The 16,493-nt window shown below is 39.8% G+C and overlaps 1 protein-coding gene across 1 annotated transcript; it reads left to right on the top strand.

Moving 5' to 3' along the window:
• The first annotated feature begins 1,812 nt into the window (after positions 1–1,812).
• Positions 1,813–15,939, top strand: SAMM50 (SAMM50 sorting and assembly machinery component). Its single transcript, XM_050324678.1, has 15 exons — positions 1,813–1,935; positions 3,639–3,749; positions 4,835–4,936; positions 5,813–5,900; positions 6,426–6,532; positions 8,148–8,278; positions 8,510–8,597; positions 9,093–9,221; positions 9,775–9,846; positions 10,912–10,998; positions 12,391–12,461; positions 12,826–12,893; positions 13,606–13,752; positions 14,807–14,948; positions 15,725–15,939. Exons 1-15 carry the CDS (start codon positions 1,915–1,917, stop codon positions 15,768–15,770), a joined length of 1,410 nt encoding a protein of 469 aa, XP_050180635.1. The 5' UTR covers positions 1,813–1,914; the 3' UTR covers positions 15,771–15,939.
• The last annotated feature ends 554 nt before the right edge of the window (positions 15,940–16,493 follow it).

The following is a 16,493-nucleotide window of genomic DNA, read 5'->3' as shown; positions in this document are numbered from 1 at the left end:
GTTGCATTTAAAGAGAAACAATTAAAACCCAGAGAAAGTTGTGTCTGGAGAAAGAAGACAGATGGTGTCTTGCTTCTGAGTTCAAACTCTGTAATTTAGCAGGTAACTAAATATAAATAACATATAAAATACAATCTCATATTATTAGATAACATCTGCATAATAAAATAATTTGATATATTTAATATAAACATTAAAGTTTATTATATAAAATATAAATTAACTATAAGCAGATGACAAAATATAAATAACATTAAAATACAAATACAATAGTGTATAATATGAATATAAAATTTATATATAAATTCTGTAAAATAGAAGTTATAAGCTGATAACAATATAAAATATAAATACAACAATAAATAATGTATAATGTAAAAGTTACATGGTGTTGATTTATTTAATTGATAGATTTAATAGGAATATAAAAATTATATATAAATTCTATAAAATAGAAATTATAAGCTGATAACAAAATATAAAGTACAAATACAATATTCTATAATATTTATATAAGAACATGAAGGTATCAATTTATTATGTTTAATTGATATATTTAATATAAAAACTATATAAAATATATAACAAAATATAAGAAAAAGGTAAGATAACAGAAATAAAATATAAGCAGATGACATGTAATATAAAATACTATATATAAAACTATATAATGTAACAATTACTAATTCAATAAATGTAAGATAACAGAAATAAAATATAAGCAGATGACAAGAAAATAAAATAATAATAAATAAAAACCATTAATGTAACAATTTGCTAATTCAGTATATTTAATTAATATAAACATTCCTATATAGATTATATAAAATAGCAGTAACATAGAATATAAGCAGATAATCAATTATAAGTAATATATAGTATTAAATGATATAATAAAATACTAACACAGTAATTTACTAATTTATGTTCAGGCACGTACATCTTTGTTTTCCAGAAACAAAGGTTTTTAAAAACAATATTAATATTTATCTATAGGTGACTATAAAATACAAACAACGAAATGTGCTATTTTGTGTACTATTCAAACAAAACGTGCCGTTTACATACTATTCATGTTACACGTTAACATACAACGCAAATATGGAATAATATTATAACGTGTATTAACATATAAAAATATTGTATTTAATATATATAAAAGTGACATTGTAGTAATATGAAGTTAATATGAAGAATGAAGTAAAAATAGGAAGTTAACAATATGAATAAGGAAGTAAAAGTGTGAAGTTAAAGACATGAATAAGGAAGTAAAAGTGTGAAGATGCGCAAAATAACGTAAAAATAGGAAGTTTAAAGATGCGCACAATGATGTAAAAATAGGAAGTTAAAGATGCGCACAATGACGTAAAAATAGGAAGTTTAAAGATGTGCATAATGACGTAAAAATAGGAAGTTTAAAGATGTGCATAATGACGTAAAGATAGGAAGTTAATATGAATAAGGAAGCAAAAGTGTGAAGTTAAAGATGCGCATAATGACGTAAAAATAGGAGATAATATAAAGTCATACTAACGATAATGGTGACAATCACCACACTTATTAACGCTATGGTTGTTTATTATTCCGGTTAAGCACGTTTCAGTCGCAGGTGACCCGCGGGGCGCAGGGCAGCGCCGCCGCCTCCCTCCACCCCGTGCCCGCCATCCCCCGATCCGGGGCCGAGGCGCTCCGTTCCCCGATCCGGGGCCGAGGCGCTCCGTTCCCCGGGCCGTGCGGGGCCGTTCCCGGGGTCGCTCCCGCCCCTTCCCGCTGCTCCCGGAAGGTCCCGCCCGCTCCCCCGCCGTGCCCAATGCGCTCCGGGGCGGCGCCGCCTGGCATGGCCGCCCCCGCGCCGCGGCCCTGACCGACCTGCCCCGCCGCCCGGCCCCGCCGCAGCCCGGCCCCGCCGCCGACATGGGCACCGTGCACGCCCGGGTAAGGGACGGGGCCGGGCCGGGCCGTGCCCCGCTGGGCCGGTCCGGGGGCCGGGAGCGCGGCCGCCTCCGCCGCCGCTCAGCCCGAAGGTCGTCCTGGGGCGGCCGCGCAGGGACAACGGGGCTTGGAGCCCGAACCGGGGCGGGAGCGCCCTTCTCTTCCCTTCTCTCCCGGGGGGGCTTCCCCGTCTTGTCGCAGACTCGTAGAACGCGAGGGGATTGGAACGGAGCTTAAAGATCGTCTCGCTCCGCCACCCCCTGCCCTGGGGGAGTCCTTCCACTAGCCCAGGTTGCTCCAAGGGGCCGTCCCAAAGTCCTTTGGACACTTCCAGGAATGGGGTAGCCACAGCCTCTCCGGGTGGCCGGAGCCAGGGCATCCCCACCCTCGCAGCCACCAATTCTTCCCTAAGTAAAGAATCCCTTCCTAAGTAAACGGTTCCTTCCTAAAGAAGACCCGGGTCTCTCCCGGAGTTGACCTTCCCGCGGGAGGTGGGGGCTGGTTAAGGGGACAGACTGTGGAAATAAAAACGAGGAAAAAAAAATTAAGAAAATGAAAATCCGAAAAAAAAACCCCCAAACCACGAGACAAAGAGAAGCTGCAGCTGACGGGGTGAGAATCAGGATCGGTGGGGCTGCAGCGCTTGGGGAGGGCTGTGCTGCCTTGCCCAGCACTTGGAGACGGCTGTGGACAGATGGATAAATCTCCAAATCCATCTACGGGTGCTCAAACAAGGGGCATAAAGGTTTAAGTGTTCAGTTTTAACGCAGAAGGGTCTGGTTCCAGAGTAGCTGATTTAGTTTCTTTATCAAATTCCTTTTCTTGTGTGCTCTGTTTTGTGCTGGTGTGTGGTGTGAAGTGATACACAGTGTTGTGTGGATACACAGTGACACTTGCCTGAAAAATTTTTGGAAGTGAGAGAAGCATCTTCATATAACTGGATTTTGATACGTAACAGCAATTTACTCTTCCAGCAAAACAGGTGGAACTGTTAAACAATTAAATAATGCAGCAAGTACTGTGTTAGTGGCTAAGACTAAAAGTAGGTTTAATGAGTTACCTAATCCTGACCTCTGCTTTTCTCAGGGAACCCTTTATTCATTCATGCTTGAATCTGTTATCTCCTGCTAAGTCTGATTTTAACTCTCTCAGGTATAGTAAGTAAAGCCATGCCCTGCTGGAAAACATTTTGATTAAGATGCTCCCCTCTGAGGTTCTCAAGCCTTATTTGAAGGGTTACTTCTAAAAGAAATACTGACATAAAAACGCATGTAAATACATGACAAGCAAAGTAACATGCTGAGAACACCCTTATTATTTTATTGTTAGACATTCGTACTCCTCTGCCTCCCAAAAACCTGAACTAGAGAAGTGTGACAGCCTGATTTTTTAAGATAATGTTTTAAGAGGGTAGAATTATTCTTTTATCATGCCTTAAAAATGACGGCTATTTTTTGGAAGAGTGCAGAGTATTTTTGAGAAATCATTCAAAATGAAAGCTATTCAGCTTTCATTAAGGATTTCAGCAAGCAGGTAAGTGTTTACTGTGCTGGTAATTCCCCTCATTTTAGTTCTTCTCTTTGCTCTTTTCCCTTGGGGTTTGATGATCACACTGCCAAGAGCCATAGTTTTTTTATCTTTGCAAAAGACATAAATCGTTAACCAATGTACCCTATTAAAGGCAGTTTCCTTTTTTATGCTTTCAGAGTTTGGAGCCTCTTCCCATGGCTGGGCCAGACTTTGGTGCCTTGGGAGAGGAGGCTGAACTGGTTGAAGTTGAACCTGAGACCAAGCAGGAAATTCTGGAAAACAAAGATGTAAGTGTCTGAACCACATCCTGATTTATTATTTTTTTCTTTTGTAGAAAGAAATGCCTTGGCACCCTTTTTTCCTTGTTTTTCCTAAGGCAACTTCCTAAGATATGGATTGAGGTGTGAAAGAATTACATTTATTAGTTTGAGTTTGATGTTATCTGGTTCCTGTTCTTTTATCTGCTGTTTATGAGATGTAATCCTTAGAGTCATACAGATATATATGATACAGGTGGTATAATCTGAATAGTCTCTTTTATGAACTCTAGTACAGAATCATGCAATTGTTTAGACTGGAAAAAAGCCACTAAGATTATTGAGTCCAACTGTTAACCCAACACTGCCAAGGCCACCACTACACCATGTCCCCAAGTGCCACATCTGCGTGGCTTTTAAATCCCTCCTGGGCTGGTGACTCCAATCCTTGACAACCCTTTGAAGCATTGTCAGTTTTTTTTTTTATATTTACCCCTAAAATTCCCTGGAAAGGTTGGAAAAATGAGGGAAATGCAATCCCTGTGGTCCATTTGTACCAGCTGGCCCTGGAGTGTGTTGTGATTTTTGCAATAAAATTGTCTCAGATGGTTATATACAAAAGGAATGTTTTTAAGAAAGTAGAAAACCTCATAATGTGAGCGATCTTGGCTTGCATTTTAAACTGCACTGCTCTGGTGGTAGTGATAATTTTAATAGAGTTGACATATTTGTGACTTGGAGGTTTGTTTGGGGTTTTTTTTAGCTCTTTGCTTATGTGTAGCTGATACAAGAAGTAGCAAACAACTACATGTTCTGCCTTGTGTGATTTCTGTAGTTGTTTGTTTGTCCATACAACACTTACAACTAAAATCCCAGCAGCTGCATTCTGTCAGTGTTTCTTTTGCTACAACCAGTAGTAACTTTGCTATTAGAGTTGTCTTTAATTTTTGTGTTAAGGGAACAACTTCCCAGACTCACAGACAGCACTGATTTCTGATAGTGGAGGTTAGCAGTAATTAGTCTTTCACTTGGACAGCAATAATTTTTGTGCAGTGGTGATTTTGATACTCATTATTAGATGCCAATTCAGTCTTTGTGTGTAAACTTCTGTTCAGGTGGTGGTTCAGCATGTGCACTTCGATGGACTTGGAAGGACCAAAGATGACATTATCATGTATGAAATAGCTGATGTTTTCAAGGCTAAAAATCTCATTGATGTAAGTACTGGGGTGAATATCAGACCTGCTGCTTGCAAATTCAAGTTAATTAGTTAAAATTTTTCTCTCTTTCCTGCTTTGTGCTACTCCCTTATCACATGGGGTAACTTTGTCTTGTTTTGTGATGATTCTGATCTTGTGATCCAGAAGCTAAACTTTAATATGAAATACTGGCAGATGCTGCATTTTCTGATATGTTCAGCTCAGAGATGTTGTGAGATGACAAACAGGTGGTTTTTTTCAGCTTCAGTCTTCCCATTTGAGAATTTCTAACTGTGAAGGTGACACTTCCAGTTAATTTGATGAAGAGAAATTATTGGGACTCAGCACAGATGACTGATGGCAGTCCCCACCATAGAGAAAAGTGTGAGTTAGGCTGGATCTCCCTGCACTTTTAGGTGGTGATCCCTTCTGGAGCACGGCTGGCAATTAGACCTCTAAATTGGTCTAAATTCAGATTGGAGTGTTTGGGGTTTTGCCAAAAACAGGGAGCCCCTGTATAAGTGTAACTATTTTCAGGTGTAGAAGTTGTTGGAATAATAGGTTCAAGTATTACAACAAGTAAGGAGCAAACTAACAAAAGGTAGGAATTGAGCCATAGGCTCTGGGTTGGTTCATTTCTTTACAGAGGCAAGTCTTAAAACGTCCTAACAGATGAATGTAACATTCATCTTTAATTTTGAATGTTGTTTTTGAAGTTGCGTATATGTGCCCTTGCATTCAAAATCTGTGAATATTTTACAACTTTAGCTGCATTTTAACTAATTTTTTGTTTGGTAACCTGAAAAACTCAAATGGACTGGATCACCTTGAAGGTCCCTTCCAACCCAAACTATTCTGTGATTCTGTGGCTGAGCTGCTTTTCTCTTCCTGTAGGTCATGAGAAAATCACACGAAGCTCGTGAAAAGCTGCTTCGTTTAGGAATCTTCAGACAGGTGGATGTTCTGATTGACACCTGTCAAGGTGGGTATTCCCTCATTAACCCTCACCTTTTTCCTCATAGCCACACTTTCTGTGTGTATAACTTGCTCTCTTCTATACCTTTGTATATTTTAAATGAACACATGGGTGTGCTGTCTATACACAAAAATGTGTCTACATCCATTATCCTTAGGAAGAAGATGTATTTTCATATGTCTGTAAAGATGTGTATTTAAGTATTGTATACATGCAAAAATGAATGAATTTCCAGCACTTAAATAATTTCAGCAAACATCCCTTAATCCACAGTTTCAAGGAATATGTGAGGGAAAGCTTGAAGATGTGCCCTGTATTTCTATAACTGGCATTAAATCATTAAAACCAGTCGTCCCAAATTCTGCACTCTTATCCAAATGACATCTTTTTCTCAACTAATTTCTCTTTGTAACTTGGGCTTTTATTGTCCCTTAACTCAACCAGTTTTCAAATAGTTCAAGTAATCCTCTGTCTGCATTTTTTAAATGACCATAGAGATAACATACACTTTTTTTTTTTTTTTTAATATAGGTGATGATGCCCTTCCAAACGGTTTAGATGTGACCTTTGAGGTGACAGAATTGAGAAGGTTAACTGGGAGCTACAACACCATGGTTGGCAACAATGAAGGCAGTATGGTATGGATTATTTCAAATTATGCCTTTTGGTCTTCCTCTTAGTTTCAGACCTAGCAAGGCTTTTGGTGATCCCAGCCAAATTATTTTCTTGATCCAGCTTTACCAAGGCTTTGCCAGACCTTTGTGTCTAAAGGGTCTTTGTATTAGTCAGGCTTTCATTCAGCAAAAGCCTATTTTGAGCTAAGGGAGAATCCTCTGGCTTCCAGCCCAGCATGTTAATTTTTTAATTCTTGAAACTACTTGAATTATTTCTTGATAACGTGTAAGGAGTTTGGAATTTCATTTCCGTGAGATACATTTAAAGTATTTTTCTTCTCAGTCAAAATGCTTTATATTTGACTTAGAAATTGTTCTTGTTTTTCGCTATTTTAGCCCAGTAACGATTACTGTGGGCTGCAGAACCCAAAGTTTTCAGTTTTGTGGGACTTGTTTACATCTGATTTAATTAAAGACGCATCAGATCAAAATCCCGTGTGAAAAATATTTACCAGCTGACACAAACAGTCCCAGCTGGTGGGAGCACATGGTGCTTCCAGGTGCCCATCCTGCCCCCTTCCTGCCTCCTCACGTGCACAGGGCAGCTGTGCCTGGGGCTGGGAGATAAGCCAGATCAAGGGACTCATCCCTTTCTGCTTAGGGGTATTTTTAACCCGGGTAAGATGATGACTCAGGGGATGGTGTTGTGCATGTGCAAGGGGAACAGGAGCTGAGAGCTGCTTATGCAGCTTCACTGCCAAAAGCCCTGTCCAGGGTGTCGTGGCCTGAAGGGAACCAGCAGGGAATCCTTGTTGGTTCCTGTGCTGCTGGGAACTCACTGAAAGCTGCTTTGGTTTCCCTTTTTAGACTCAGCCTCCTCTTCTTTGAGATTTTAATTTGTTCCAGAGAAGGAAAACTTGTGAATGCTCTTAAAAGCTCGACTTGTATTAGCAACACATATTATGTTTCTTTAAGAGTTGAACAGATTTGACATTTATTCTGATCTCTTAAATTCATCTGAAGCCTGAATAATATTTCATACTAAAAGCCCTTTCTGGTTAGTTGAATAACTGCCTAGTAGCCATCATTACAAAGTTCAGGTGACTGATTTGCTTCCAATAGCTGTTAGACAAAAGCAGTCAGGATTTGGGAGCTTTCTGACATTCTTTTACAATAGCAGACACAACACTAGTACAGCCCTGGTAATGTCTGTGCTTGGAGAAAACCTGTTCCATCCTTGCTGCCAAAAGGATGCAAGGAATTTGTGCCAGAACAGGCAAAAGTGTTCCAGTAGTTTCTGGAGAATTGCAAAGGTGTTGTACTGCCATCAGGACTGGTTGCAAAAGGAGCTTGTTACTCAAAAATACAGGGAAGTGACTCTGGAGTGATAATTTTCCATTGGCTTTGGTTGTGATAATGCTCTACATGATAATTATTTTCCTGCTTTTGCTGCCACTGCAAAGAGAAATCCAACCTAAAAGAAAAACACATTTATTTACAAGCATTTTTGTTTTCATTTCTTATTCTCATGGTAGATATGCTTGCCTTCAGCACATGATTAAGATGCAAGACAGCAAACAATATGAAATGTTATGATGGGGGATTTTTTGTTGTTTGTTTGTTTTTTTCTTTTCTGTAGGTCCTTGGGCTCAAGTTCCCAAATCTCCTTGGGCGTGCAGAAAAAGTAACCTTCCAGTTCTCCTATGGCACAAAGGAAACTTCCTATGGCCTGTCCTTCTTCAAACCACAGCCTGGAAACTTTGAAAGAAAGTAGGGGATGCATTTTTGAGTATTTATTTTTTTAACTGAATGAATATAAAGCAATTATTAAGGTCTTTCATTGAGTAGTAATTACATTTATTCCTTTCTGGGGGGCGGGGGGGGGGGGAGGTGTCTGTTAATGATGGAGCAGAGCTGGTTTCTTAAGTTTTTGTGATCATTCAAAATTCCACCTACTGAAATAATTTCCTTTTAAAACCTGCCAGTAATGTTGTGTTTCAGTTTTTCAGTTAATGTGTATAAAGTGACTGGGCAGTTCCCTTGGAGCTCTCTCCGTGAGACAGATAGAGGAATATCAACAGAATTTAATGTAAGTGGAGCACAAGAGCTTGTGGAACACACACTTCATTTACACTTAATTTGGGCCACATTTTGCAAATGTGTGGGTTATTTTTTTATGCTTGAATCACTTGTGCATAGGGCTGACATCTCATTATTTGAGAGAGCTCAGCAATTTGGAAACGACAGAGGTCATGCACTTCAATCTCTTTGTTAGAATTCAGTCTTATTTTGGCCATATGAAAATGCCAGTGTGTTTTTCTCCTAATTATCATTTCAGAGAAGTAGCTGGTTGCCTGCCTTTCTGTATCAGCCCAGTGCAAGATATTTTTTTTTGTTGGGGATGGAAAAAAAAATGGTGTGGAGAAACATTCAGGGCTGGAGCAGAATTAGCACTACTCTGAAATGAAAAAGGGTTTCTCTCTGATTCAAAGACTTTGGAAAGAAAGCCCTAGACTCGAGTATTAAAAACTGTTTAATTTTGTAACAATCTTTTCATGTCTTACTCAATTCCTTTTTTTTGTAGTTTCCAATCTGGAAGACCAATCACACCGTGAAGTGGGAGGGTGTGTGGAGAGAGCTTGGCTGCCTTGCTAGAACAGCGTCCTTTTCTGTTCGAGAAGAAAGTGGACACTCCCTTAAATCTTCTCTCTCTGTAAGGCCTTCTCATGGTCATGTTTTAAAACGTGTTATTTTGAGTCATCTCACACCTAGGAATGATCTCTCTGTCTTAGTGTGGGTGGTGTGTTTTGCCTCAAACATCTTTTGCTGCGTTTGGTCTCACCTGCCACCTGTTTTTGCAGAATTGCCTTGTTTTGTAGCAGTGGATTTCCTCATCCTGCACTTGCCATGCCTTTTCTAAACATTCCTGTAGCAGTGTTTGCTCACTCGTCATCTTTCACAAATTACAGGGGACAAACTATTTGCAGATTTCTGTCACAAAATTGGGGGTTTAAACTGGGGCATTGCTGCTGCTCTATTTCCTGTGTGTACCATGGGCAAAAACCAGAAAATAAGATAAAAAAATGGATGTGTTTAATGTGACCTCTAAGTTCAAAACTGAGGGATACTTTTCCCAAATCCATGAAGCTACACTAGCCTTAGCTGTCTTCCACTGTTTGCACAGTTTTTGAAGGAAAATAGTAGTGTCACTCTGAGCTATTCAACAGATAATGAGAACCTAAAGCCAATTTTTATATTCTTTTCAGCATGCCATGGTAATTGATTCCAGGAACTCCTCAATCTTGCCAAAACGAGGTGCTTTGCTGAAAATCAATCAGGTAGTATTAAACCACTTATGCTATTATTGGGGTTTTTATCTGTGAGTTTCAGGAAGTCCTAATTTATCTAACTGATGTTCATGTTAAAAATACCTAAAGTTAGAAATTAATTCTTAATTGACTAGGAGACAGTGAGGACCAATATTTGCTTTTTTTGTTTACAGAATCTTTTAAAATCAGGCAACTCTTTTTTTATGGGGGCAAATTTTCATTTGTATTTATATTTTCATTCATTGGTCAGACAGCACAGCCTCTCCATGCCCCTCTGCATCAGCATTAAATTGCTTATTAGCTGAGAGACACTATTCCTGACAGTATTTACTCTGCACTTTTAACAGTTATTAACTAGTCCTCCTTTTCTAACACTGCCATGCAAGACTGTGGCCCTGTTGTTACAGAATTTGCAAGTCTGAGAATTGGAAGTGAAAGACTGAGTAAAAATAACTCCTCGAGGCATAATACACATGGATCATCTTGGCACAGAAAATGGTTTTCACTCCTGTTGCATTCGGAGCTTTTCTAAAAGCTTGGGTTAATACTTGAGAAGCCATAATTTCTGCAGTGCTTTAGAAGCAGATTGCTTTGAAATGCCACTGGAACTACAAGTGCCACTTTAAGCAGCAGTGGACTGAGTGAGAAAGGTGGTTATAATTCAGGGTTTAGGTCACAAACCATTTGTTAGATCCTACCTCTAACACTGAATCAGTCCCTTCGCTGGTTATTTCCAACCCTGCTTTAGTACACATGAAATCCCACGTCTAGGGAAACACAGTGGGAGTCTTGATTCTGAGGCTGAAATTCTTCTGAGGCTGAATTTTCCCACTCCATTCTTGCCTTCATTTACAAAACGGCTTAGAAAGCAACAGTTTGGTTTAATACTCGGAGGAGAAAAACACAGCTCATTATTCCGAGGGTCACACGTGCCTTGCTCCAAATTCAGCTGCCTCTCCATGACAGTGGTTCTGTACTTCTTAGACAGGAGAACACTGTGCTGATGCAGGCATGCTTTTAAGGGAAGAAACACCTAATATCTGTTACAACTTCCATAAACTTCTGTCTTTGCAGGAGCTGGCTGGTTACACAGGTGGAGACGTGAGCTTTCTAAAAGAGGACTTCGAATTTCAGTTGAATCGGCAACTTCTCTGGGACTCGGTAATTTTTTTAATAACGTTTTTTAAAATATTTTTGTATTTAACGCTACTTGATCTGACGTTTATCTGACATTATTGAACCTATGTCTTATGATGATTTTTTCACCATGGGTTAGTAAAAAGATCACAAAAGTTGGATGGTGTAGGTATCTTGGTTTGTTTCTTTGGAAAGTGAACTGCTCTTTATTTTTAATCTTACATTCCTGCCTTGCACAGTCATTTGAGAAATGGGCATTCTGGAAAGAACACCTTGACAATTAACCACATGAACACTTTTCCTTCCAGGAAAAAAATGTTGGTCATGTCTGTTCCTTGTGATTTTTCAAAAACTTTGAGAGCTTTTGAAAAACTTCAGTGTTTTGAAACTTTTTTTTCACCTGGTTATAAATATTCTGAATAATCTTGGGGTTTTTTTCAGACATTGAAATTATCAATGTATAACTATTAATTTTGCTATCCTAGCATGTAATTATTTCCTCTATGTAAAATTATTGGGAAAGAATGTTTCATGAACTTCAGCTTTTCCTGAGAACAGAGAGATCCTAAATTTCAGGGAGCTTTAACAACATAGACCTAGAATTAGGTGGAAATTGTTTTTTTCTGCTTATTGAAATGAGAATTTCAACATACCCTAGGAATATTTGTGTCTGTATTTAGAAAGAAGTTGTTTATCCTATGGAGATTTTGCTGTAAGTTCCTCTCATAGCTGAATGGGGAATTAAACAGCAACTTATTATGAAGATTTAAAAATCAGAGGTTACCATAATTCTATTTTAATAAAGTATTAACAGTAGATCTGTGCTGTCTGGCAGTAGTACCTCTCCCTGGTACACAGGCAGCAAGAAACTATTAAATATGTTTGTTATAGAGATTTGAGTATCAAGAATTACTTATTATAGATAAACAATAATGCTCTGTGTTTAATTAATGTCAATATATTGAGTGCAGAGGGTGTTTTCATTGAATTATAAGGCTGATTTACAGAAAGGTAATATTGCCAAAAAACTGTATTTTTGGCAGTTACTTGTTGGCCTTTGGGTTTCAAATTGCCAGGAGTAATTTATGTCAGCATTGCTGTCTTATTTCCAGACAATTCATAAGAAAATAGGAGCTGGATGAGGTTGAGTGTTCCCTTAAGATGTTGTGGAAGTGGCATTTGGTTCAGATGTGCTTTGTTGACTTTTTCGAGGCACAGCACTGCATGAAAGAAAGAGGGCAGCAGCCATCCAGAGTTTCCCGAAAATCCCGCTGCAAATCCCACCCTGCTGGTGTGATATCCGTGCACACACTGTGATCAGCTTATGGGAGCTCTGCCTGGGGGCACTGACATCTCAGCTGTCTTAAGGAAATTAAGTGCTACGTGTTCATAAACAACTTCTCTTCCTCTCCAAAGGTCTTTTCAGCGTCGCTCTGGGGCGGAATGTTGGTACCTATTGGAGACAAACCATCCAGTATAGCTGACAGGCAAGTTTGGTAAATGTTTGGGGTTGGTTTTTTTCCAGTCAACACAGAGAGAAGCAGCAGTAGCTCTGGTTTTGGGAAGAATTAAATGTCTCCATGTAGCTTTAATTGCATGTTGGTACTCCAGCCATTTTTCTGTGGGGGTAGCATGGATTTATAATTTGCTGTGTGGTAGCTCTGCCTGACAGTGTTTAGGGTTGCAAAATGGTGTTTACCATCTGCAGAAGTTTGTAGCAGGCACAGGTACTGGTGTTTTTAGACACAAAGCCATAGTGTAACTGTTTGCCTTGTAGACAGTTTTACTAAAGCTGTTACAAAGTTGCCTTTCATTGTGAAGCATTGCCTTTAATTTGGCTGTACTCCCTAGGTTTTACCTTGGAGGACCCACAAGTGTGCGTGGATTCAGCATGTACAGCATTGGACCCCAGAGTGAAGGTCTGGAACCCTTAAATCCCACTCCTCTGGCAATACTGCAGATATTAGCATGTCACATTCTGTCCTCAAGCTTTGTGTAGCCTGAAAATAATTGCACTCATTCTGTACTTTGGGGAGGGTTATGGCTTTGATCTGCTGTAAACCACGTGTGTGCTCAGACTTTCGTGCTCCCAGTGTGTCACTTTAATTAGTAACAAACTTCAAGCCGAAAAAGTTCCCAAAACATGGTTATAGCAGCGGTCACATTAAATCCCTTGGTTGATACTCTGTTTGATCCCTGAGCATGTGCTCAGATATGCTTAAAGGAAAGGGAATGTGCTCCACAGAGGTGTTTTGAGAGCCAAGAGTTTCCTCAGTTCTATTCCTCCGTCTGTTATCAGTGGATTCAACATTCACTGTAGTTTAAAGCCAATTGTTTAACTGTACCAATTTCCCGTTTTGAAAACTAAGACAAGTGTTGCACTGGTGTTCAGGGGATAGTTCTGATGACCCAAGAGTAGGATGAGAGAATGAAGGAAAAAAGCACTTCCCTTGGATTGTGTAAGTGCTGATTTTTTTTCCTTCACGGTGTTGAGATTGGAGAGAGAGAGAGAAGCAGGGGGTAGAAGTGCAGTGTGAAACAACTCATGAATGTTTTCTTGTACCTTTAACAACTGGTTCTTTTCGTACATTCCACAGTAAAAGCTTTTATTCCATCCTTTTGGCCCAACAGGTGATTACCTGGGAGGAGAAGCCTACTGGGCTGGGGGTGTGCACCTCTACACCCCTCTCCCTTTCCGTCCAGGCCGTGGAGGGTTTGGAGATCTTTTCCGGACACATTTCTTCCTTAATGCTGGGAACCTCTGCAACCTTAACTATGGTAAGATCAGTAGAATAAACAAAACCTTCTTCCCCACATAGAAAAGCAAAAATAAGAGAGCTGCTCTGTGTCTGTTTACTCAGAAGCAGTTTGTTTACTGCGTGTGTTTTGGTGCCTGTCAAAAACCTGCTGCTTTTAACTCACATATTTGACAGGTTGCCAGTAATTTAATTGAGCTCTCCACATAAATACCAGCACAACTCGTAGGAAAGAGACCCAGGGGTGGTAAGAGTGGTAGCTGTGAATTCGTGATGTCTGCAGGCCAGTGTGGTAATTAACACTTCCTATCTTAAGGGCGATGATTCTAATGTTTACTGGGACGAACTAAATAAAAAGTGGTGGCATGAGGGTGTGGTGGCTGGTGGGATTTCTTTTCCCTCCCATCCCCAACTTTTTTCAAAACATATTTCAGTGATTTGGAGTATGGCTTTGCAATATAATTTCAGTCAGTTTTAGGATGCAGTGAGATTTGATGTCTGCCTTGCTCGATGTAAGAAAGGCAGCATCCCCATGGCAGGGAGACACTTTATGCATAACTGAAAGGCAGATTAATCACTTTAAAATTATAATAGAGACACACTAATTAGAGAATAGAATCACAGAATGGTTTGGGTTGGAAGGGACCTTAAAGCTCATCTCATTCTGCCATGGGCAGGGACACCTTCCAACATCCCAGGCTGCTCAAAGCCCCATCCAACCTGACCTGGAACTCTACCAGGGATGGGGCAGCCACAGCTTCTCTGGGCAACCTGTGCCAGGGCCTCACCACCCTCAGAATCTCTCCAACTTGTCTTTTAATACCCTTTAGGTACTCTAAGGGAGTACTAAAAACATTTAAGGTTCTTTGTAGTAGGTCCCCCATAGTGGGAAAAGATCAGTAGCAATCCAACCAAAATCCCAGCAGTCTGAGTCCAAGGTTCTTGGTGTTATGAGAGCTGTGGGCAGTGACTAAGTTTTGATTCTGCAGGAGCTGCCCCTAAGCTCTGAGACTCCAGTTAGCCTGGGATCACCTTGACAGTCTTTGATCCCAGTTCTCCTGCTCTTTTGGTTGCAGGTGATGGTCCCAGAGCTCACCTGAAGAAGCTGGCAGAGTATATCCGCTGGTCTTACGGGGCCGGAATCGTGCTCCGACTGGGAAACATTGCAAGACTAGAGCTTAACTACTGCTTCCCCATGGGAGTACAGGCTGGGGACAGGTTGGTTTGTTACTCCAAATCCTTTAGTAGTAATAGGTTTGGTTTTTTTCCTGCACTTCTATCTGATTTATCACAGAGAATTGGTGCCTTTTAGTTTTGCTTAGAAGAGGTTTTTGAGCACTCTCTGCTGCTCTCTCAGCCCACTGCGTTCATGTTGGTTCCACAGCACATCTTGGTTTAAGGCTTTGCTTCTCAGGTTTCAGAGTCCATTAAACTTGAGAGCAGCTGTTGAAATGTATGAATAGCTGTGCAGCAGGCTTTATTTCTTTAAGGCAAATGATCACTCCAGGTAATGGGGTTTTCTGGAGGCTTCCAGAGCCAAATGATTGGATAAATACCCAGTTTGAAAAATGGAAACAAGTTGAAGTACAGATAAAGAGAAAGGAATAACAAATTAATTTGTTAGCAGCCAATTATCCTAAATCAAGCAAATATTATAGTATGCAGTAAAACACTTCAGGGGGCCTGTTCTTGCCTGTGAATATTGTGTGAGATACTCTGTATTTCATACAGGAGTTGGGTTATGTTTCCACTTATCATTCATGTGCAATGTGAATGAATAATAGCAATTTGAAAATCAGGGGCTTTATTTGCAAATGTAAACACTGTGTAGGAATGACAGATTGACAAAGCAAAAGCCCTTTGTTGGGTAAAATTTGAATTGAAACTCTTCCAAAGATGGAAAACCTTGGGAATTTGGGGATAGGGAGAACGGATTTTAAATTCATCAGTCCCTTGTATATCACTTACACTGTTTATTATTTGTTTCTTTTCAGGATATGTGACGGTGTTCAGTTCGGAGCAGGAATAAGATTTCTATAATACAGAAACATTTTACATCACTAAATGAAATTGTGCTTTGTCATTGAAATCAAGACTATAATATACTTTGATAAGGTCTGACTTTTTTTTCCTGGAAATACAGATACACATCTGAGTGATTTACCTCTTGGGCTCCCCAAGAAACTACATTAAATAATTATGCTCTAAAGGTTCATTGTACCTCTGATTCTTATCAAAGATGGGAGAGTGTTTGTAGGAGTGTAGCTATTTTACCTTACAGCTTTTGTGTTCCATATTTTATCTAGCTTTTAGTTATTAGTTTTTACTTAAAAAAGTAGAAAGTAATGTCAGGCATTGGCGCTTGGATACTGTTCATGTCATTATAGTTGTCACTGGCCTGCATGGCCTTCCCTGGGCCAACCACAATTCTCACAGTGGGAGTATGGTTGGAGTGGAAATTAAGGGGTTTTTCTCCATCATCAGTTTCTGTGAGCAAATGACCCTGAAAAAATCTGTTATGTGTCCAAAATTACACCATTTTAGTGGTTCCAGGTGAACCAAAATGTTCTGGTTTGAATCTATCTCACTGTTGTAAATTGCCTCTATTTAAATGCCTCCTACAATCTGAATTGCATACTGTAAAAATTCAAGTCATCTGTCTAGCACAACAAACAGTAAAATCAGAACTTTGAAAGGCTCAGGGTTCTCAGCTCTGGGGTGGGTTTGAGTGCTTTAATGCTCTCAGTTGCAAAAAGGGACTCT

The sequence above is a fragment of the Myiozetetes cayanensis genome, unplaced genomic scaffold (genome assembly GCF_022539395.1).
Source record: "Myiozetetes cayanensis isolate MyiCay16 unplaced genomic scaffold, myiCay2020 scf3, whole genome shotgun sequence".
NCBI classification, from domain to species: Eukaryota; Metazoa; Chordata; class Aves; order Passeriformes; family Tyrannidae; genus Myiozetetes; species Myiozetetes cayanensis.
This window is presented reverse-complemented; position numbering and strand designations above follow the sequence as displayed.

What these genes read in the sequence shown, in the direction of transcription:
- SAMM50 (XM_050324678.1), top strand. Translation starts at nt 1,915, where the DNA reads ATGGGCACCGTGCACGCCCGG. An exon ending in CCTGGAAACTTTGAAAGAAA is followed by an intron (nt 8,279 to 8,509) that starts GTAGGGGATGCA and finishes GTTGTGTTTCAG; the next exon opens with TTTTTCAGTTAATGTGTATA. An exon ending in CCTCTGCAACCTTAACTATG is followed by an intron (nt 13,753 to 14,806) that starts GTAAGATCAGTA and finishes TTTTGGTTGCAG; the next exon opens with GTGATGGTCCCAGAGCTCAC.